The sequence below is a fragment of the Oncorhynchus mykiss genome, chromosome 23, assembly GCF_013265735.2.
Source record: "Oncorhynchus mykiss isolate Arlee chromosome 23, USDA_OmykA_1.1, whole genome shotgun sequence".
Lineage (NCBI taxonomy): Eukaryota > Metazoa > Chordata > Actinopteri > Salmoniformes > Salmonidae > Oncorhynchus > Oncorhynchus mykiss.
The window spans coordinates 34,128,083-34,152,737 of NC_048587.1; the positions used below are offsets into that span (position 1 = coordinate 34,128,083).

Here is a 24,655-nt window from a genome sequence, read left to right on the forward strand (position 1 = left end):
TCAGTTTGAAGACATTGTCTCCTTTCTATTTTGAATTGAACATACATCTTTTACTTGAAAATACGTTACATTAGGTCCTACAAGTGTTCTGTGTCTTACAGCCTCAGGCACACAGCGAGCAGCTGCCAGCCATGAATATCTGCTCTTCCTCTGTGATGCGCGGCTCCGTTGCCTTTATCAGAGGGAGATGATGTGATGTTATTCTTCCCAGGAGTGGATTGGCTCTGCAACATGAATAGCCATTAGTGCAGGGCTATGGAGATGGATGAGATGAGGGAAAGCGAGGGAGAGCGAAGGGGAACCGGGCCCTGAAATCCCTCACCGCATGTCCAAAACACACCATACTCCTCTGTCCTCTCCTCTTCTCGCTGGGAGAAATGATGATGAGAGCTCATTTTTGGAGGCAGGCCCTGAATATCCCTGTTATTATTATAGAGAACTGGAACACACTGCGGTTGCGTCCCAAATGGCACCCTAGTCCCTATGTAGTGCGTTACTTTTGACCAGGAACCAAATGGCTCCGGTCAAAAGTAGTGCACGATATACAGTGCCTTCAGAAAGTATTTACACCCCCTGCCTTTTTCCACATTTTGTTGTGTTACAGCTTGAATTTTATTGCAAATACGAGTAGAAAATGTTTCTAAACACTTGTACATTCATGTGGATGCTACCATGATTACAGATAATCCTGAATGAATGGTGAATAATGATGAGTGAGAAAGTTACAGACGCACAAATATCATACCCCCAAGACATGCAAACCTCTCACCATTACAATAACAGGGGAAGGTAGCATTTTTTTTGGGGGGGGGGGGGGGGGGGGGGGGCGTACTGTAGGACTTTTTGTTCCCTAAATCCTAGAGGAAAACCTGCTTTAGTCTGCTTTCCACCAGACACGGGGAGATGAATTCACCTTTCAGCAGGACAATAACCTAAAACACAAGGCCAAATCTATACTGGAGTTGCTTACCAAAAAGTCAGTTAATGTTCTTGAGTGGCCTAGTTACAGTTTTGGCTTAAATCTGCTTGAAAATCTATGGCAAGACTTGAAAATTGTTGTCTTGCAATGATCAACACCCAATTTGGCAGAGCTTGAAGAATTTTGAAAAGAATGGGCAAATGTTGCACAATCCAGCTGTGGAAAGCTCTTAAGAGACTTACCCAGAAAGACTCACAGCTGTAATCACTACCAAATGTGACTCTGACATGTATTGACTGAGGGGGTTGAATACTTACAGTGCCGGGAAAAAGTATTTGCGCCCTTTCAGATTTGTTCTATTTTCGCATATTTTTGTTACTTAATGTTATTAGATCTTCAATCAAAACCTAATATTAGACAAAGGGAAATGTTAGAATGTTTCTTCCACTTTGAGATTACAGAGTATTTTGTGTAGATCGTTCACAAAAAAAAATGACACTTAAATCCATTTTAATCCCACTTTGTAACATAACAAAAGGTGGAAAAAGTCAATGGGTGTGAATCCATTCTGAAGGCACTATAGGGAATAGGGTGCCATTTGGGACACATCCTGGAAGTCACAGGCCGTTCTTTCGCTCTGTTAGACAGAAGGCTGGGGCTCGGCTAGATTAAAACCTTCTTAACTTCACTGACAGTTTCAACTGCTGAACTCTGCTCTAAACTGCTTTGAGAATACTGCTTTCTACCAAGTGTCATTTTCTTGCTGTTTGCAGATGGTACTCTCCTCTCTCTCTCATTGTGAATAATTCTGTTTGTGCTCGGTTCGGGGGAAATGTCAGTGACACTATTGTTTTTACCTTGCTGTTTGATGTAGTCGAAGGAGTCTCTTGAGGAGCTGAGTTCTGAAAACTGATGTTGAAAGTGTACAGGTAGAACTTCAAGTGGAAAGATGACACCGTCAAGTTTTGTGTCAAGATTTTTTGGGATTTCGTTTAAAAAATATTTAATTTAGAAGATATTTGTTTATTTTTTTTCACTTTGTGAATAATAAAAAGTTAATGTTTTTCCTTTTTGATATTTCATCTTAATAAGACGTGTTTAAGTCAAGTGGAAGATGTGCTGAATTTGTTTTGACTAAAATACTATAACAGTTTGTGGATGGTGCCACTTAAGTTTAGAGATCAAATGAAATGTTTGATTCAAGAAACTGTTATTATTTCAACCAAGTACACCAACAAAAAATCTGAGTCCTACTGATCTCCGTATGCATCTGGTGCGATAAGATAATGATCTGTACTGTATGTACAATGTTCTTTACCATTCATTGTACAGATAGATCACCACTCCCAACAGCAGTACATGGACTTCAAGGGACATTTCAGAATGTTTCAGCTTGTTTGGCTTGTTTCAGCTTCTATGTTTGGTAGTAAAACAGATAGAGGAAGATATGTGTTTCCAATGACATCATCGGTGTGCATTGTGTGATTTTTAACCAATTATGAGTTGGTTTTGCCTACTAATTGACTACTAATTGGTTGACGATGTCATTGGAAACACTTATCTTCCTCAATCTTTTTTTACTACAAAACACAAAACATAGAAACAAGCTGGAGATTATGAAAATGAAGTAGAACATTTTAGAAATGTTCCTTTAATACTCTCAGCAGTGTTGGGACACCAATCCTCCTAAATCTTTATCTGCTGTGACCATTACAGACAGGACAATGTTATTTACACAAGTACAACACTCATAAGTGTGAACCAATACCGGGGCGTCTACTGAGAAGCTGTCAGGAAGATAGACAGACAAGGACGTGAGTTCTTGCCAACCTAGGCCCAGGCCCGGCCCATTCTGCAATAACATCCCTCTGGTACTTCTGGATCTGGTCCAATTCCCAGTATCACTGGTCAGTTTCAGTGACAGCGAATTGACAAAGCATATATCAGCCCGAATGGATAGGCCACATTGCTGTTAGAAACCAGCTCTGAAAGCAGATTGCTTACGCAAGTCAAACTATTATTCATGTTCCACTGTGATTTGTGACTGTGACCGGGGACATTTGAGATGTGGTCTAGTGTTTCCCAGCATTACTTTTAGTCCCTGCCAGAAGTTAGCTAGCGCAGGTCTGCGGCGGTTTTCTCTCCCTGGTTTGGAAACACAGGAGTCCATCAAGGTAATTTATGACAGTGGAGGCTAGCCAGATGGTTTGGATATTTTTACATCAGGATCGATGGAGGGTCCTCCAGTTTCTCCTGTGTGAAACGGATGGCTCAGTGTGTAGTGTGAACCGCTGTAAGGGCCTTTTTACCCATCATGAAGAAGATGAAGAGCTTCTAATGTGTTAGCAGATGCTAGGTCACTTGTCACACTGGAGGGAGAGAGGGATCAGAGACCAGTGAACTCTACTGGCATTATTAATGCCATCATGCAGCTAGGTCATTGGCAATTCATCTTTATGTAGAGTTGTTTATCACATAAAACATTCTAAGTGAACAGCCATGAGTTTGTGAGTTTGAAATGTTTAACTCTAATTTTATTTTTGTAGCCTGATTTTGTTTGAATGAACTGTGAATTCATTCAGAGTTACCTTCTATAATTCTAGATTAATGTAGTACTACTTGTCAATCACGCTCACTAAACGCAAGATGAAAATATGTCTTAAATCTAATCAGGTTAGCATGTCTTTTTTAATGCAATCGGCTCCCTCTCAGTTAATCATAATTTGGTGGTTTCTCTTACCCCAATGGATAAAGGACATCACCATGCATTTTTGTCATGCTCACTCATAAAAGTCATGAGGCATGCCATATAACAATCAGAGCTTTGAGAGAGGGAGGGAGCGTTGTTAATCTAGTAGCTACACAGCTACTGTACATGAAATAATGATTATAGAGGCTTGTTGTTAAGAGCAGGAGTACATTTATAAGTGACACATCAGCCACAACACCTTCATTTAAAGACAGAATAGACACACACACACACACGCAGGAACACACACACACTCACTGCCATTCCCAGCTCAGTCTCAGTGCTCCAGAGCTAATGTGGTGGAAGGAGCTTGACTCATCTGTCAATTACAGCGAGCTCCATTGGGCCGTTGTCTAAACAGTTTTTCTCTCTGGCTGGTGAATCCAGTGATTTATTGTCAACTGGCTCGGCTTCAATATACAATCAGCAGACACTAAGCTGTGATGTCTGAACACAAACTATGGTGGGAGTATCAGCATAGCTCACATTAACTGCCATGTGGATTATTCATTGCATCAGGGGCGACGTGAAACGCTCGTTGGGACCCGTTGCCTTGGAAAGAGAGGTGGTCCATCATCTAAAAATGCTAAATATCTTTGCCTCTATTTGTGCTTGGCTCCCCTACTTAACAAATCAAAGGGATGTCCTATTTGTGCTTGGCTCCCCTACTTAACAAATCAAATGGGTGTCCTATTTGTGCTTGGCTCCCCTACTTAACAAATCAAAGGGGTGTTCTATTTGTGCTTGGCTCCCCTACTTAACAAATCAAAGGGATGTCCTATTTGTGCTTGGCTCCCCTACTTAACAAATCAAAGGGGTGTCCTATTTGTGCTTGGCTCCCATACTTAACAAATCAAAGGGGTGTCCTATTTGTGCTTGGCTCCCCTACTTAACAAATCAAAGGGGTGTCCTATTTGTGCTTGGCTCCCATACTTAACAAATCAAAGGGGTGTCCTATTTGACTAACCAAGCACTCGTGCCCAATGTCACTGTTTAAGGGCGTGGGCCTGGTCAAATGAAGTACTTGAGGTCAACTGGTTATGGGTTATGAGGATCAGAGCCTATTTCATTGAAAGGACGTTGGCATTTTATTATATGTCTTGGAGTAGAATAGGTAACTTGAGGTACAGGATGAAGTAGCAAGTATTTTATAGTGCTCACCAATATCAACATTCCTGCTTCACCACAACGAAGAGAGAGCGAGGCCAGTTGAACGGTACAACCTTTTAATCTGTCACAATGATTCGCTGACGAAATGGGTAGAAACGAAAGGAACAGGTTTCACTGTCACTTTAATATGAGCAGACACGTTATTTTACTGTCATATTTTGATTGGTAGATTGTTTCTGACACGTTGTGTAACTGCGAGAGGATTGGGTTGACGTCTGAGTCATTTAGGTCAGATTATTGAATTTATTCCAGATTGCTGGGATTTCTAATGACTGCTTTTCCAATTTACCCCTTTACCTAAGGGTACAATGCCTTTTCAAAACCTAACTTTCTGATTGACCTTGATTATAGATTAACTGGTAGATGATATCTGCATTTAAAGGAGCATTTCACCACTTTTTAACCTCATATTCATTATCTACAGCTGTAAAAACGGCCAAATTTTAAGATGGCTCAGAAATCACTGTGTGGGGATTTAAGCTACCAGCAATGTTAACCAGTAACTGCTAAAACAAATACTGAATGAAAGTCAGGAAAATAATAATGACTTTAGGGGTGTTAGGGACTTAAGTATGAAATGATATGAGTACTTCTGAAGGCCTGGATACTTTTCACAGGGGGTTGCCTCCTGAGAAAGGCCAAAAAACCTATCTCCACTTGACACCATTAAACCAGTGCTAACTTGCAAACCCCATGAGCTACAGGATCAATTGTACCTCCTCTAGCTTCTCTGATCTAGCATTTAGGCATCGTCTGAGGGCGCCAGGGGAAACCCTGATTCAGGGGTAATCGGATGGGGGTGGAAAGAGGAAAATGGCATGAAATTAGATGAATTGGAGTGAACACATGTAGCATGTCTCGCGGTGTGGTGGTCTTTTGTTCACGCAGTGTGACTCTGAGATGGAGATGACTTCGGGATATGACTTTGGGCTGGGCTGGCCTAGCATGTGTTTTTAATGCGTTTTGGCACTTATATCGACTCTTTAAAAAATATGATCACCAATTTATTTTTCATTTAGACTTACACTAGAACATAGTGTAGATTAACATTTTTAAAAGTCCTAGATTTACACTAGGTATAGGATTTAAAAAAATACTATTTACTTTAAGGGTGTTTTTAGAAGACATCCTCCACAGAAGAAAATTGTATTTTATATTTTTGTTTTCGGAGAGCGCTATGAAGTACGTTGGTACTGTAGCAGGCAGGCTCTAGATCCTAATGGTGGGTCTGAGCAGAGAGGAAAGAAGGATATGAAGATAACCTTGAGAGAGATAACAGAACCTTGGGCCTTTCCTTTAGTGCCTCATACTATTGCTAACCCACTATGACATCTTGGCCCAGGAACCTCTCAAGCCACTGATATACAAACAACAGCTGATATCCACTAAACTTTAAGCAGTGCTTAGAGGCAACGCCCTAGTGTTTGTTTGAATCTAATTTTAGATGTTTTTCTCTCAGATACAGCAGGTCATCAATTGTGTTGTTCTACAGTTGTCTTTTGTTGTTACTATTAGCCGTTTTGGCTAAGCAGTTTCAAAGCCCCCACAGGGTACAAATGAACCGATCAAAGGTATTAGCGTTGTGATGTGCGCTCGATAATATTTAACTTCATTAATTCCCATACCCTGAGCTGACATCCAGCTCCTATTAAGGTATGAAATCTCATCCTCCTCAACCCTTCCATCCTCTCCATACCTCAGCTGGTGCTTGCTGGTGCAGCCAAGCAGATAATACCCTGTGAGCTCTGAAACATGTACCATTATAATTAGCTTTGTCAGGTCCTAGCCCTGCAACCTTCATGCAGATAATATGATAATATGTCTTCATAACCACCTGACCTTACATGCTCAATATTTCTCCTCTTATGAAGATTACATGTCAATAAAGTAATTGAGTCCCGGGGTGTGTGGCAAGTGAAGATTTAGGTTATTGGACTTTTGGTGGGCAGTGATGAACGAGAGTTATTATTCTACCTGTCAGAGGATGTGCAGGGAGCTGAGGACAGTCCGAGGATGTCAGGGGTAGGGAGAGAGGGAGGGGGAGATAATGAGAGGGGGTGAGACGCAGGAGAGAGTGAGGTAAGACAGAATTTAAGAGATAGAAAGAGGGAGAGAGGGGAGTGAGGCAGAAGAGGAGAGAAGGAGGAGTCATTCTTCACAGGGAGGGACACATAGACAGTTAATCATCCATCCCTTTATCCCTCCATCCCTCTCCTCCCTGCATACGGAGGAGGGATGTGTCATGTTAATCAAGAGGAGTAGGGTTACAGTCAAGTTATCTGGCTTACGGGAGGCCAGGGGGAGGAGATCCACACTACCATCACAACCCTATTATTCCATCTCCTTCCACAGCCATTGGCTGGAGCGGCATCATCTGTTTTCATTCTGTAGGATCCCTGTCATAGTGTGGTTTCCTTTCAATTCCAGACAGCATGCAACATCACTTTGTTTCTACTTAAAGTATATTACCTAGCTTCTGCCACCTAGAAACAAGCGCAACAGCTTTTGTGAAAGGTTTTCAGCAAATTATTTCTAGTTCAATTAACATTTCTGCTCTATAAACACATAATATGTTTATTATAGTAATATTTTGCCCTTGAATAAGTCATCAAATGTAATGTGCTCATACAAAATATAACAACATAGACACAATGTGCTAAATAGCATACAGCTGTAAGTGCATAATCCATCCCTACCACCATGGTCAAACATGAATACAAGGGACAGAATAAATGAGAGGTGAAAATGAGAGAGTGGTCAGCGTGATGCCTGACAAAGAGAGTTACTCACCAGTTAAACTGACACAAGAGAAAGGGGGGAGAAAAAGAGAGACGGAGAAATATATTTTACCGTGTCCTTTTGTATTAGGCCTGGAGATTGATCTCTTCCAGTCAGATGAAGGCCTGATGTGAGTGATCCAAGCCCTCCATCATTGTGACACGCTGCTCTCGGCTAACACTCACCCATGTTGATGGGCACACCCTGCGCCACGAGGGCCCTGGCTGGCCAACCTCAACCTACCTTTTCCTCTCTCTCTCTCTTTCTTCCTCATCCCTTATTTTATCCCCCTCTCCCCTGTTTTCTGTGCCAACTTTCCCTCTCTCTACCTCTCTCTTTCTTCCTCATCCCTTGTTCTTTTATTTTCAGTCCCCTCCATCCTCCTTTATCCCCCTCTCCCCTGCTTTCTGTCACCATGTCATGTCGGATCAGTGTTTGGCGAGCCAGCCAGGATGTAACGGGAGCCCCAGGTAGAGAGCTGCCTACCAGGCATCATGATCACAGCTGAAATGAGGATAATAAGGATAGGGTCCCAGGGTGGTAGCCGTGGCAACAGTGGCACAGACAGGCCAGTCACTTAGCAGCACCAGGAAGTGGAGTAATAAGTGTTGTGGTGGGTGTCTGGAGGGCCAGGGGAAAGTATGAAGAGAAGGAGCTGACTGACGCATGGCCCCTTACGTCCCCATCGGTGAGGCAGGTGTTGCCAGTCGGGGTTCCAGGGCTCGATGTGTCCGAAGGGGACTGTTGTTTCCAGCGCCTGCCACACGTCAGATTACTATTGATATGTGTCACTGTGGAGGCTCAGGACAGCAGCGGTCAACTGGTAATTCATGTCTGGCCAGCAGAGAGAGAGATGTGGTTGTAGGAGGAACTGAACCGGCTGACAGATAGGGGTATGAGAGGGAGGTCAGGGCTTTGAAAGATGGTTCACTGATCACATATGATGTTAATTCAAAGTGTTTATTGAAATTTGAGTAGTTTTGTATTTTTAAGTTGTCGATTGACCCAAGTGGTATTTTTTTTTAAAGGTTTTAAGCTTACATTTCAATTGCATGAAAGCCAGTAAGGGCAGGGTGAAAAACAGATAATTTTCTTTAAAAAAATGTTTAATTGGCTAAATATTTTAACAGTGCACCAGGAGTACATGCTACTTTGATTCCTGTAATGCAGAGACTGTTAATGGAGTACTTTTCTAATCCAAAATTATACTTTTTTAAATTGTTTGGTATCTCAGCTGGTTAGCTAGCTCTCAGTTTCATTGACCACCAAACCTTGCTAATGCTAGCTAGCCAGATAGCCACTTAATATAACTTGTTTTTTCAAAATATGTTAGCTAGCTAAGTTCGCCATGTTATGAATACAACTCCTATCTGCTGTCGACATCAGGATACGATTCGAGGGCATTTAGCAACAAAAATGCTTAGTAGCTTTAACTGCATGCTAACAGTGAATTCAGAGTGGCTAGCCACACCACAAGCATAATTTTACCAGGTTCCTGTGAAGCAATTGTAATGACAGTCCACGACAACATACCCAAGAGTTTCCTGATTAGCAAGGGGTAGTCTGTGTTTAATTTAACCAAGAGGGGCGGGGCTGGGCTTAGCGAAGGGTCAATTGGTCACCCTTTTTGTGAACAGCACCTGTGGCGTTTGCTCTTTTGGCCATGTTTGGCAGCCATCTTTGATTTGATGGAAATGCTGAATGACAGGTGGTGCCATTTTGCCCATTAATGCATGAAGTCCATCATACAGTCCTCATCATTCAGTTTAGAATTAACCTGACATATAGTAGCTGCCCTTGTTTCAGTATACAAAAGGTCACATTTGTTGGTTATATGTCTAACAATAATCTTGTTTACTTCAATTATACAGTTTTTGCTTCCTGCTGGAAGCCTCTTAGTTGTCACTATTGGGCCATGCTAGAATGGACAGACACACTGTGCTTTCTAATCACAAATGCTATTAACTAACCCCTACAACTCACCTTAAATATCACATAACCTTACCCCTAACTTTAACACGGAATTAAGAACAAATAGCCCATATACAGTACTTGCCCATTACTTTTGGCGATATTGCAAAAGAAAAATTCAGCATGGCCTTCTAGCGCGTATTACCCTCTCCTCTTAGAAGAGTTTATGTGGTAATTATTGACCTAACAATGAGCTTCATTACCCACTCTCTTTCATGCTGTTTTGCCTGATAATTGTTATTTAATGTGTTCAGATACATTAATTCGTCCAATCATCCCCTCCTCCAATGTCAAAGCGATGAGGAGTAAAGTCATCACTCTCTGGTGATTAATATACGGCTCTTTTGTTATTGAATCCTGTTCTGGTGATTAAACTGGAAGTGAGTGACTCGCCGACCGACCGACCGACCGTTCTTATTAACGGGGCGATTAGCAAAAGCAGCCAAATTGCTAATTGCAGTTTTCAAATGTTGTTGGTTACAGAGGTTTGATCCACTTTATCTGTTTCTTTTTTTACATTTGAAGTAGAAATGTGGGGTGTAATGAAGAATTCTATCAATCAGTGTCAAACACACCACCACCCTAACCATGTTGCATCTGGTGATAAGTAGTCATTTTACCATGACAACATTAGTGCCTATTACTAGGACTCTCCTCACTGTTTTCATGTGCTTTCAAGAATAGAAATAACCTTACCTTTTCAATAACTATTACGGTAATAGCCAGAGGTGTCATGCCCGTGAGAAATTCCATAATTTGGTGTTTTGTTGATGGTGTTTGAAAACGCTGTCTCAGGTGCCGCTCCAGAATCTCCCATAAGGGTTCAATTGGGTTGAGATCTGGTGACTGAGACTGCCATGGCATATGGCTTTCATCGTTTTCATGCTCATCAAAACATTCAGCGTCCACTCGTGCCCTGTGGATGGGGGCATTGTCCTCCTATGGGTTCATAGCCATTGTGGTCAAAATAATGGCCTGCCCAGCATTTTTGTACATAACCCTAAGCATGATGGGGTGTTACTTGTTTAATTAACTCAGGAACATGTGTGGAAGAACCTACTTTCAATATACTTTGTATCCACCCTTTGCCTTGATGACAGCTTTGCACACTCTTGGCATTCTCTCAACCACCTTCATGACGTATTCACCTGGAATGCATTTCAATTAACAGGTGTGCCTTGTTAAATGTTAATTTGTGGAATTTATTTCCTTAATGCGTTTGAGCAAATCAGTTGTGTTGTGACAAGGTAGGGTTGGTGTAAAGCAGATAGCCCTATTTGATAAAAGACAAAGTCCAGCTCAAATAAGCAAAGTCCATCATTACTTTAAGACATGAAGGTCAGTCAATCTGGAAAATTTCAGTGCAGTCGCAAAAATCATCAAGCGCTATGAAGAAACTGGCTCTCATGAGGACCGCCACAGGAAAGGAAGACCCAGAGTTACCTCTGCTGCAGAGCAGAAGTTCATTAGAGTTACCAGCCTCAGAAATTGCAGCCCAAATAAATGCTTCACAGAGGAACAGACACATCTCAACATCAACTGTTCAGAAAATAAGCCGTGAATCAGGCCTTCATGGTCGAACTGCTGCAAAGACACCACTAATAAAGGACATCAATAAGGAGAAGAGACTTGCTTGGGCCAAGAAACACGAGCAATGGACATTAGACCAGTGGAAATCTGTCCTTTGGTCTGATGAGTCCAAATGTGAGCTTTTTAGTTCCAACCGCCGTGTCTTTGTGAGAGTAGGTGAACGGATAATCTCTGCATGTGTGGTTCCCACCGTGAAGCAAGGAGAAGGAAGTGTGATGGTGTGGCGGTGCTTTGCTGGTGACACTGTCTGTGATTTATTCCCGAATTCAATGCACACCAGCATGGCTACCACAGCATTCGGCATCTGGTTTGCGCTTAGTGGGACTATCATTTGTTTTTCAACAGGACAATGACCCCAACACACCTCCAGGCTATGCAAGGGCTATTTGACCAAGAAGGAGAGTGATGGAGTGCTGCATCAGATGACCTGGCCTCCACAATCACCCGACCTCAACCCAATTGAGATAGTTTGGGATGAGTTGGACCGCAGAGTGAGGGAAAAGCAGCCAACAGATGCTCAGCATATGTGGGAACTCCTTCAAGACTGTTGGAAAAGCATTTCAGGTGACTACCTCGTGAAGCTGGTTGAGAGAATGCCAAGAGTGTGCAAAGCTGTCATCAAGACAAGGGGTGGTTACTTTGAAGAATCGAAAATCGAAAAATATATTTTGATTTGTTTAACACTTTTTTGGTTACCACATGATTCCATATGTGTTATTTCATAGTTTTGATGTCTTCACTATTATTCTAAAATGTAGAAAATAGTAAAAAATTAAGAAAAGCCCTTGAATGAGTCAGTGTGTCCAAACTTTCGACTGGTACTGTAGTTGTTTGAAAAAAGCTAAATTCTTAATCTTATGGACGGGGGAATAGCCCCCCTCTGGACCACTCCCCAGCCATCCTCACGTACTTTGTGCCTCCTCAGAATTTTGGGGTGAATGACACCCCTGGTAATAACTACTTTTGATAGTGATAATCGAGTATGTTCAATATCAATATCAAGTACATCTTAATACTTGTATCTACATAGGCTTACCTTTTCAATAACTCACTGTAACACCCACTTCTGATAATCGCGCTGTTACGACATGAATATTTTCAATATCCACATGTAAAATACTTGTTGGGTGCCTATAGTGATGTTGTACGTCCCCTGCTGTAGTCTACTGTGTGCTGTAGACCCAGAGGATGGAGTACTTTAGTTTCAAGGGGATTACGTCTTTGTAAACTGCATGAGTTGCGCCTCAAACGACTCCTCTCTTATCTACAGCCTCCAGAGCTACTGCGCGTCGTGTACTCTCCCTCTGCTCTATTTACAATAAATGTCATTGGAATTAATTTCACTGTTTTATTTTTGTCATTAGGCCCCCCCCCCCCCCTCCCCCCATTGTCCCGACTGTAATCCTTTCTCCTGTCAAAATGTATGACCGCCGGAATTCAATTTCCTCCTCGTCCTTATAAGTTGGGGAGTACAAAGAGTGGTAGGCCTTTATCAGTGTCCTAATTCAGACATCAATGAAGAATGTCACTCTGAGTTTACAATGTTTGATTCTGGTCATTCAGTGAGGTGACAGTACTGCGGTCATAACTCCCCAAGGTTACTATAGCTAACCTTATATCTGAAAAACGATTTATTTTAAGTGCACTATAATGTATCATAACTAGAGCTAGACCACATGATCATGAAAAACTCATCATCATAACTCATAACGATAACTAAGCCTCTACATTCATAATGGAAACAACTTTATTATTTTCATTTGGTCAGGGACTTGTGTTTCCTACTACACCACTGTGTCTGTGAGTCTAAGTACTGAAGTGGGTCTGTGAGTCCATTAAGTCTATGAGTAAATAGATGTGTGTTGTGTTTTGGCCCAGTAAGGAGATTCATGTGGTAACATCCACCAGCTATTGATCTGGCCTTTTGAGTCATGACCTGGCAACCGTCTCCTGACAACCCATCCAGCCACAGCAACAGCAAATCCCTCAACACCTCTCCTTTCCACTGACTGCTGTTCTTTCTCTCTTTATTTCCTTTTTTCCATCTTTTTTTGCCTCCTATGCACATTTTTATCTGAGTAGTGCACTTGGCTCTTAAATCTGTCTCTGTCCCTCCTTTGTCTCCGTCTTGGACACCTTTTCCCCCCAATAAATATAATTTGCAGTATGAATAAAAGTCCAAATCTGACAATAAAGTCAAAACAAACGGACAGTGAGTTACTTCTGTGTGACGACAGTTTCAAAAGAATTGGAAGGAGAAATTATGGAATTATATTATATTCTCATATGCCTGAGGACGATGATGTTTGAATAGTCTGACATGCTAACCACAGACGGAGAGTAGCCTTACAGTATATGTCAGACTAACGTTGGAGCAATGTTTGGAAAGGTTGATATTACAACGCTACTCAATGTCAATCGGGGAAGTACTGAGTGATGCATATCGTCTTGTTCCAGCGTGATGAACAGCCCTGTCAATGGGAAGTCTTGTTCGCTAAGGAGGGGATGCAAATCTGAATCAATTTAGCAATTCATAGATAATTTGGATGTACCTACCTCCCTCCCTCCCTCCCTCCCTCCCTCCCTCCCTCCCTCCCTCCCTCCCTCACTCACTCACTCACTCACTCGCTCTCTCCTTCCCTCCTCCTCCCTCTCTCCCTCTCGTTCCCCCTACCTCCCTCTCTCACTCCCTCTCTCCCTCTCCTTCCCCCCTCTCTCCCTCTCGTTCCACCTCCCTCCCTCCCTCCCTCCCTCACTCACTCACTCACTCACTCACTCACTCACTCACTCACTCACTCACTCACTCACTCACTCACTCACTCACTCACTCACTCACTCCCTCACTCACTCACTCACTCTCTCCCTCTCCTTCCTCCTCCTCCCTCTCTCCCTCTCATTCCCCCTACCTACCTACCTACCTCCCTCTCTCACTCACTCTCTCCCTCTCCTTCCCACCTCCTCCCTCTCTCCCTCCCTGCTCCCCAGCCTCTGCCTCTGCCTGGGTGAAAAATTTGGTGCATTTCCATGATAGGCCGTGTGGATGTGGGGAGTGTAAATGGCTAATGAATTACAGATGAACATTGATGCAAATTAATCTTCCTGATGTACCTCCCTGGGTTATATGGCAGCCATTTAAAAGTTTAATCAATACACCAAAGTTGAGAACATGCAGCCGCTGCAGTAAACAGGGAGAAGGAGGAGGGGGAATGGGGAGGCTTGATTCCAGGGCATGCATCATAATGACAGGTATTTATGTTTAATGGACTAAATATTTTTTATTGGAAAAGGACAAATTTAAGTGTGTAAGTTATTCTCTGGGCTTTTCCCTCTGAGGCCTGCTGAGAGTTGCCACCTTCTTTGTTAAGATGCACTGGGCTAATGGGCAGGGTTGAACACAGAATTAAATAAGTTATATTAAGTTATATATTATATTATATTCTTTATTACTCTTTCATCATGATGATATACTGTAGGTCTTGTATATTGGTAGGTAAAATATTTATTTATTTATTTATGAGAATGGTTTCAAGGTTTATTCCATTTCACCTGGCAACTCTGAGGACTATACAGTATAATACTCCCTATTTATAATGGTCAATTCAAAGTCAGCCTCTTATCTCCTTGTCCCTAACAACAACATCAACAGATGGCTTTGATCATAAGTAGATCTGTAGTCTTACCCGGGCTATGCCTGAGATTCCAACACGTGTGTTTGTCAGGAGCTGTCAGTAGTTTGTGGTTTGCTTAGGGCTCAAACCTGACAACACACTAGACCTGTTGATCTGTGGCCCAATTCTCGCACGCACGCACGCACGCACGCACGCACGCACGCACGCACGCACACACACACACACACACACACACACACACACACACACACACACACACACACACACACACACACACACACACACACACACACACACACACACACACACACACACACACAGAGGTCCTTCTCTCATTTGATTTAATAACTGATATAATCCAGGGTCCACGTTTAATAAGTTCCAGCCTCTCTCTCTCTCTCTTTCTCTCTTTGTGGATATTTATTCTCTGTAGAGAGTGAGGGATACTTATTAGCTAAGCTTTTCACTTCAGAAATACCTCCGTCGGCAGAGGTCCAGACACAGTATTGCTTTACAGGTAGTAAAGTACACCAAGTAATCACCTAGTAAATATGACTTTTATTCTTCTCTTCCTTTCTACCCCTTTTCTCTTTTTCCCTTTTCATAGCGGCTACTTTTTAATGTTCTTCCTTTTAAAATGGTTTTTCATGCTTGCACCTAGCAACTGTTGTCATAATGGATATACAGATAATCAGAGATCTTCTGTACCACCAACACACACCGATCATATTTACATATCCTCATCATTATAATTTATTTATGTGCCACAATTTGACTAGCTGTCCATTTGGGCCGTATGTATCAAGTGGCTCAGAGTAAGAGTACTGGTCTAGGATCAGGTTACCCCTGTCCATATAAACATATTTATTGTGACCTGAATGGCAAAGCTAATCTTAAAACGAAGCACTCCTACTCTGAGATTCTTGATTCATACAACCCGTAATGTGTGTTTGTGAGACACGGGGGGGGGGGGGTGTATCCATATAAACTGAACAACATATAAAACGCAACATGTAAAGTGTTGGTCCCATGTTTCATGAGCTGTTTCCCTTTTATGGGGAAAAACTCATTCTGATTGGCTGGTCCTGGCTCCCCAGTGGCTGGGCCTTAGCCCTCCCAGGCACAGCTGTGCCCCTGCCTAGTCATTTGAAATACATAGATTAGGGCCTAAGGAATTTATTTCATTTGACTGATTTCCTTCTATGAACTGTAATTCAGTAAAATCGTTGAAATTGTAGCGTGTTACGTTTGTATTGTTTTTCAGTATACAGAGCATTCGGAAAGTATTGACTTTTTCCTCGTTTTGTTACGTTACAGCCTTATTCTAAAATTGATTAAATGAATACAAATCTCATCAATCTATACATAATACCCCATAATGACAAAGCAAAAAAGGTTTTTAGAAAAGTTTGCAAATGTATAAAAATTAAAAAAAAACAGAATTAACTTATACTTACATAAGTATCAAACCCTTTTCTATGAGACTCGTAATTGAGCTCAGGTGCATCCTGTTTCCATTGATCATCCTTGAGATCTTTCTACAACTTGATTGGAGTCCACTTGTGGTAAATTCAATTGATTGGACATGATTTGGAAAGGCACACACCTGTCTATATGATATCCCAGTTGACACTGCTCAGAGCAAAAACCAAGCCATGAGGTCAAAGGAATTGTCCGTAGAGCTCTGAGACAGGATTGTGTTGAGGCACAGATCTGGGGAAGGGTACCAAAACATTTCTGCAGCATTGAAGGTCCCCAAGAACACAGTGGCCTCCATCATTTTTAAATGGAAGAAGTTTGGAACCACCAAGACTCTTCCTAGAGCTGGCCTCCCAGCCAAACTGAGCAATCGGGGGAGAAGGGCCTTGGTCAGGGAGGTGACCAATAACCCGATGGTCACTCTGACAGAGCTCCACAGTCCCTCTGTGGAGATGGAAGAACCCTCCAGAAGGACAACAATCTCTGCAGCACTCCACCAATCAGGCCTTTACTTTCCATCTGGTAGAGTGGCCAGACGGAAGCCACTCCTCAATAAAAGGCACATGACAGCCCTCTTGGAGTTTTCCAAAAGGCACCTAAAGGACTCTAAGACCATGAGAAACAAGATTATCTGGTCTGATGAAACCAAGATTGAACACTTTGACCTGAATGACAAGCATCACATCAGGTGGAAACCAGGCACCGCTCATCACTTGGCCAATACCATCCCTACGGTGAAGCATGATGGAGGCAGCATCATGCTGTGGGGTTATTTTTCAGCGGCAGGGACTGGGAGACTAGTCAGGATCGAGGCTAAGATGAACGGAGCAAAGTACAGAGAGATCCTTGATGAAAACCTGCTCCAGAGCACTCAGGACCTCAGACTGGGGTGAATGTTCACCTTCCAACAGGACAACGACCCTAAGCACACAGCCAAGACAAAGCAGGAGTGGCTTTGATCGAACATCGATCATCTCTGGAGAGACCTGAAAATAGCTATGCAGCAACGCTCCCCATCCAACCTGACAGAGCTTGAGAGGATCTGCAGAGAAGAATGGGAGAAACTCCCCAAATACAGCTGTGCCGAGCTTGTAGCGTCATACCCAAGAAGACTCGAGACTGTAATCATTGTCAAAGGTGCTTCAACAAAGTACTGAGTCTGAATGCTTATGTAAATGTGATATTATTATAATCATTTTTGAAATATAAATTTGACAACATTTCTTAAAACCTGTTTTTGTTTGTCATTATGGGCTATTGTGTGTACATTGATGAGGAAAAACAACAATTTGATCCATTTTAGAATAAGGGCTGTAACGTAACAAAATGTGGAAAAAGTGAAAGGGTCTGAATACTTTCCGAATGCACTGTATGTCCACATATAGTCTGCCAAAGTAGTGACTCAATCACATGATGTTGTGCTGGCCTGATAAACGGACAGCGGGAGATGGATAGTGTCCACTATAATAGGCCAGGCTCATACGAGGCCGTGCCCAAGCCCCATAACTCATTCTCTCACACAGCCTTATGGATGCCTGCCTCCAGACCCTTTGTCTTCTCCCTTCCATATTATTTCAGCCCTTTGAGATAATACGGAAAGTTTAATTGCATTGTTAATTGATTTTTTTCTCCACAGCATTATTACCCCTGATGGATTGTGGCACTGATGAAAACGTTGGTTGGCCGGAGGGATAGCGTGGGAGAGAAAGGGAGAAAAAGAGAGGAGATGGGAGTAGAGGAGAGAAAAAGAGGAGGGCGGGAGAGGAGAAGAGGAGAGGTAGAGAAAAATAGAGGGGATAGAGAGGAGAGATGTGCCTGGTGGAGAATAGATAACCTTGATGTTAAGAGCTACATCCTTCGGATATGTCTTTCCTTGACATATTGATGGCCCTTGAAGAGAGAGGAGCTGATTGTATGCAGGGAGCAATCATTAAACCCACTCCAGCTCTCTCCCTCCCTCCCTCCCTCTCCCTTTGTCTCTCTCTCTCTCTCTCGATTCATTTGTTGATTTACGTAGAGGTCTTTGTTGAGCAGTAGGTCTCACTAGCTTATGGCTGTAGTGATTCTTCAATCCCTTTAACTGACTTCCTAAACCTCTCCTTCCTATGTGCAGTTGTAACTTCATTTCAAGGTTTGTTATCTGTTGTGTGTCATAGTGATTTCTGTGTATGCAGTTGTTGGTTGTGTATTACTTGAGTGCATACAATATACTTTACTCCCCTTTAAAGAAGGAGATATTGTACTCCCCTTTAAAGATATAGATACTGTAGTCCCCATTTAAAAAATAATATAGATACTGTACTTCCCTTTAAGAACAGTAGAGATACTATACTTCCCTTTAAGAAGAGTAGAGATACTGTACTATCCTTTAAAAAGAGCAACAAGGTGCAGGGTGTGCGTGACATTCTGTGCAGAACAAAGGCCTGAGTGTTCGTTTGCCAGAGGATCCATGATGGAAACATTAGCTTCCCACGTCACTGATCTAATCTGTCACTTTAATGGGTGTTCACTGTTCTCAGGGATCTCTCTCTCTCTCTTTCTGTGTGTGTGTGCGTGCACGTGCACGCCCATCTGTGTCAGTCAGTCATGGGACACAGATAGTATATCCATGACACCAGTATCAGCTCATCAAACTGTTCCCACTGGCCTGAGGAGGCCTCATAAGGAATTATGTAAGTCTTTGACTTCTTCCCCTTCTACCTTCTTTCTCTCTCTCACCATCCTCCAATAATATGTTGGAGTCTAGCTGTTGGGGGACTGATGGAGTTAGGGGTGTGTATAGTAGCCTGCTCTTTATCACACTTCACAGCCTGCCAGGTTATACTGTACACATGTGCACGCACGCACACACGCACACACACACACACACACACACATACACACACCCTGCAGCCAGTCGTTAGCTAGGAAAGCAGACTCCATCTCTTTGTTTTCTCATCACTCTCTATCTATCTGTCTATCTTCTCTGCTCCCCCCCCCCCCCCCCCCCCCCCCCCACTGTCTGGCTTCCTCTGGCATGCCCAGATGTCTCTGTTTAAAGCACTGTGGGAGAATCAGAGCTCACAGCCCTCTGATTGGTGCTAGGGAAACTTGGATCAGGGTTTTTGAGCAGTCATCAATTTGTGTACAGTTGACCCACAATTTGTTTGTAACTAATTTATTTGATCCAGCCCTATTCTAAACAGATACTTTTTCTTGTATTTATTTTTTGTATTTCTTCGTGAACTGTCAGTTGTCACTCTACATCTCAGTAGGTAACCTGTGAAGTGCCCTAGCCTCCTTGCTATATCTCTCAAGGGGTCTATGTAGGGTATGTGAAGGGCCCTAACTCCAGACCTTGGGCTGTGTAGGTAACATCTAAAGGTCTGTGTCCTTCAGTAGGTAAGCTGTGAAGGGCCCATCACTCCTCTGATCACAGTGCTATAAGACCATGTGGAGCCCATTCTCCCACCGTGGCACCTGTATCCCCAGGCAAACTGTCTGAACCGGGCAGGGAGCAGGCAGGCAGGCAGGCATGGGGATTTTATCGGAGGTGACAGCTCCTCACACTTGAGTGTTTGGATCACCTCAAGTAGCTGGGCTATGAGGGGAATGAGAGCCGCTCCACTACAAAGTCCAGATTTAGATTGACTGAGCTTGTCCCCGGGCCTGTGTTCTGCACTGCTCCCCAACCTGACACAACACACACATTCACTACTGCTGGGATGAAGACTGCTGCACTGAACTGACATCAGGGGTTGTGTGTGTGTCTCCGCGTCTGTGTGTGTGCGCGTGCGTGTGTGCCTGTGTCCATTCAAGTTTGTGTGTGCGTGTGTGTGTGTGTGTGTGTGTGTGTGTGTGTATATATATATATATTAGTGGGGCTACATTGAAGACAGAGAGTTAGTGAGCGGTGGTGTGTCAGGTTTGGTTAGAATGGAGGTTGGCGTTGGAATATGCTTTGCACTAATATGGCACCAGTATCTCTGTCCCCATCTCTGCTTTCTGTCACTATGTGCCATTCTGGTCCCTGTCTCTCTTCTGCCCTGACAATGTCTCCTCCGATTAAGTGATTGGCTATATCGCTCTGAGCGCCCCTCAACTGTTTCTGACATCCTTACCCTTTCCTTTCTTCTCCTCTCATTTCCTCTGCACTCCCCCTTTCTCCTCTCCTTTCCTCCCCTTCCCTCAGAATAGAATACAACTTTATTGTCCATCTGTTACAACCTCCTCTACTAATGCTCTTGATGTCTATTTAAGAAGTGTGTTGATATCAAAAGACGTATCTGTCCTTCTGTCAGAGGGTCGTTGACAGCGCTAATGCCACTTGTCCTTGCCGAGCGGTGACACCTAGCTAGCTGTAGCTGCATCTCCGCCGCATTCGTCAAGTAGTGCTCTGCTGAGCGCTGTGACATCACAGCTAGGACAGGTTATGGACAGAGTCGACCATTTTGTTTTACAGTGTAACCCTTGGAGGAATAGCAGAGGGTAAATGAATTCCTTTGTTGTAGTTATTTTGTTTTTACAAAGCTACTAACTCGTACCATATTGAATTTGATGAATAAAACAGTTTTCACCTTGTCTTTAGATTAACGGATATATGATAAATAAGAATATAAACGTGTGGATTTTCATTGTAGCTTTTTTGTTGATGCAGACATTGATTGGATCAATGAGCCATACAGTAGGTTCAGCTTTGTTGTTTAGGGCAAGTACAAACATCTCACATACGTACTATGTTTCTCTACACATCTTTGGTATAACATTAAGAATTTAAAGATTATGTCAAGGCCATGGGTCATGGGACTATACGTTAATATTGATTGTGATACATAGCAAATGAATGATACATATGATCAGTAGTCATATGAAAATGCAACACACACACAGACACACACAGACACAGACACACACACACACACACACACACACACACACACACACACACACACGCGTGCATGTGTATGGGTGGAGTGGAGGCAGGGCTAGGGTTGTGGGCTTGTTACTGTCTAGACATCGCCCTGAGGCCAAATGCTGTTTCCCCCGCTGTTTCTCAACTTGAGAAGGATACTCATCCTCCACACACACACACACACACACACACACACACACATCACAGATGGGATAAGACAGATAGTGACAGATAATAAAAAATTATAATAATCATATCTATCTATAAACAATCTATATACAGTGTGTGCAAATGTAGTAAGATTAGGGAGGTAAGGCAATAAATAGGCCATAGTGGCAAAATAATTACAATTTAGCAATAACACTGGAGTGATAGATGTGCAGATGATGATGTGCAAGTAGAGATCCTGGGGTGCAAAAAAGCAACAAACAAAAAAATAACAATATAGGGATGAGGTAGTTGGGTGGGCTATTTACAGATGTGCTGTGTACAGGTGAAATGATTGGTAAGCTGCTCTGACATCTGATGCTTAAAGTTAGTGAGGGAGGTATAAGTCTCCAGTTTCAGTGATTTTTGCAAATCGTTCCAGTCATTGGCAGCAGAGAACTGGAAGGAAAGGCGGCCAAACGAGGACTTGGCTTTGGGGATGACCAGTGAAATATACCTGCTGGAGCGCGTGCTACGGGTGGGTGTTGCTATGGTGACCAGTGAGCTGAGATAAGGCGGGGCTTTACCTAGCATCGACTTATAGATGACCTGGAGCCAGTGGGTTTGGTGACGAATATGAAGCGAGGGCCAGCCAACGAGAGCATACAGGTCGCAGTGGTGGGTAGTATATGGGGCTTTGGTAACAAAACAGATGGCACTGTGATGGACTACATCCAATTGGCTGAGTAGAGTGCTGGAGGCTATTTTGTAAATGACATCGTCGAGGATCGGTAGGATTGTCAGTTTTACGAGGGTATGTTTATCAGCATAAGCGAAGGAGGCTTTGTTTGCGAAATAGGAAGGCAATTCTAGATTTAATTTTGGATTGGAGATGTTTAATATGAGTCTGGGAGGAATAGTGATGCTAGATGGGTGGGCTATATAGAATGGCTATAAACATCAGGTTTAATCCATCCACAGGTAAATCTGAATTGGACCAGCATTTTAATATTCTTCTTCTTCCACTTTCAGGTGTGTTCGCCAAGTGCCATTACGTCTACTATGGAAAGCATTCAGAAGGCAACCGATTCATCCGCAATGACCAACTCTGATGGACCGACAGAGAGACGCAAACACACGCACACAAGCTTCATTATACAAGTCGTTAAATAAAAATTCAAACATCTTCATTAAAATGTCTCTTCCATAACCTATACTGTCACTCTCAGACCCCAGTCCTGGGGCCGTATCTATCAAGCTTCTCAGAGTAGGATTGCTGATCTAGAATCAGTTTTCGATCATGAATGAGATTATATGGACAGGGGGGACCTGATCCTAGGTCAGCATCCTTCTCTACGCTTTATGAATACGGGCCTTGTAGCGTAGTGGCCTGATCTCCTCCTCCTCCGCTGAGCTGTGGCTGGCTCTCCTGTCAGCTCCACTCTCCGGCCCCAGAGTGAACATTGACACTCACGTTGACATAATTGCATTCAAGCAGCAGTGCTCCACATAAACACAACCATATACAAAAATGCATGCATGCACGCACACGCACCCACAGAACTGTTCACGCAAGTGCAAGCACTCTCTCTTTCACACCCACCCGCCCACCCAAACAACACACACACACACACACCCCGTGGCCACAGTGATGGACAGCTCCAGCCAAGCGGCTGATTTGACAGGCACAGCAGCCATGATGGATCACCCGTCCCCTACCGCCACTCATCAGGGGTCAGAGGTCAAACCTGATGCCTCACTGGGCCTGTGTGAGTGTGCATGTGTGAGGGGGACTGGGGCGTAATGATGTATATTTCAAAATACAGTAAATTTCACTTTTAGAGTGTCAGTTAGGAGAAAGAGAGATACAACATAAAATGAATAAAGTTTTTAAAACCTTTACAATTCCCACCCCTATGTCCACCTATAGATAAATGATATAAGATAGGTAGATGTTTATACCTGGGGGGCAATGCCAGACAGGAGAGGGGGAGGATGAGGGCTAAATTAAAGTATAGGAAAGTTAGGAGACCTTTTCTCAAGGAGTCCAACCTTGTGGTTCTGAAGCTGTATTTGAATGGATACAGGGCTTGCCTGCAAGAGTAACAACACTTCACAACTTTTCACTTACCATATGTGTTTAGAGTTATGCTGTTGGCAGATATATTTTACTATGGTCTGTTTTTAATGGAAATTAATCAGTTTAGTATTCAATTATTGCATGATAATGTACAATTTAAAGAGATGTTATATTTTCAAATGCACAATGGAAAGACAATCCAACATTCCAAAACAAAATAAATAAAGAACACATTAGAGACCTAATAAACATTCAACCTCTAACACTGTCAAATAGTTTCACTAAATTAGGTTTGCAAAATTCTGGTAACAAAATGTCCAGGTTATCCAGAAATCCTAGTTGGAGGATTCCTGCTTATTCCCTCCTGTTTCCGTTGATCTTCCAACCGGGATTAATTGAAATCTTGGGGATGGTTACCAGAATTTTGCAACTCTGAATGTTCTATTGAAACAGATTAATAAATTCATTTTAATATCATCAATATCATTAGTATGGAATTAATAAATGGTTAGTTCATTGTGATTTATGAATATTACCTCAATGGGGTTATGAAGGATTCAGAAGGCATGCTTTTAACATATTATAGTATCATTATAGTATCATAGTTAGGAACTATATTCCCACATCTATAAAATGTATGGTAATTTTTCCTGAGTATAAACTTCTAACATTTGTGAATCATGTATACTGAACAAAAATATTAATGCAACATGCAACAATTTTAACGATTTTACTGAGTTACAGTTCATATAATGAAATCAGTCAATTCAAATTAATTAATTTTGGCCCTAATCTATGAATTTCACATGACTGGGCAGGGACGCATCCTTGGGTGGGAATAGGCCCAGCCAATCAGAATGAGTTTTTCCCCACAAATGGGCTTTATTACAGACAGAAATACTCAGTTTCACCAGCTGTCCAGGTGGCTGGTCTCAGACGATCCCGCAGGTGAAGAAGCCGGATGTGGAGGTCCCAAGCTGGCGTAGTTAGATGTAAACAAATTTGTGCACAACATTTGAGAGAAATAAACTTTGGAACATTTCTGCAATCTTTTAATTCAGCTCATGAAACCAACACTTTACATGTGGCATTTATATTTTTGTTCAGTATATAATATGTCCTATTAAATATACTCACTAGCTATGTTACCATTAACTTGTCCAGTGATTTTTTGTTGTTGTTGACGTTTACAAAGTTTGCGTAGAAAATAGATTTGACAATTGCCTGCTACGGTGCATTTCTATTTAACAAA

General features: G+C 42.5%; 1 protein-coding gene across 1 annotated transcript in view; it reads left to right on the forward strand.

The window, feature by feature from the left end:
* The window catches only part of LOC110502629 (leucine-rich melanocyte differentiation-associated protein), a 295,662-nt gene extending 271,458 nt beyond the window's left edge, over positions 1–24,204 (forward strand). Inside the window, exon 7 of the mRNA XM_021580813.2 lies at positions 22,356–24,204. Within this exon, the coding sequence (XP_021436488.1) occupies positions 22,356–22,435 (80 nt within the window). The 3' untranslated portion in view covers positions 22,436–24,204. The remainder of the gene's footprint in view (positions 1–22,355) is intronic.
* Positions 24,205–24,655: the final 451 nt, after the last annotated feature.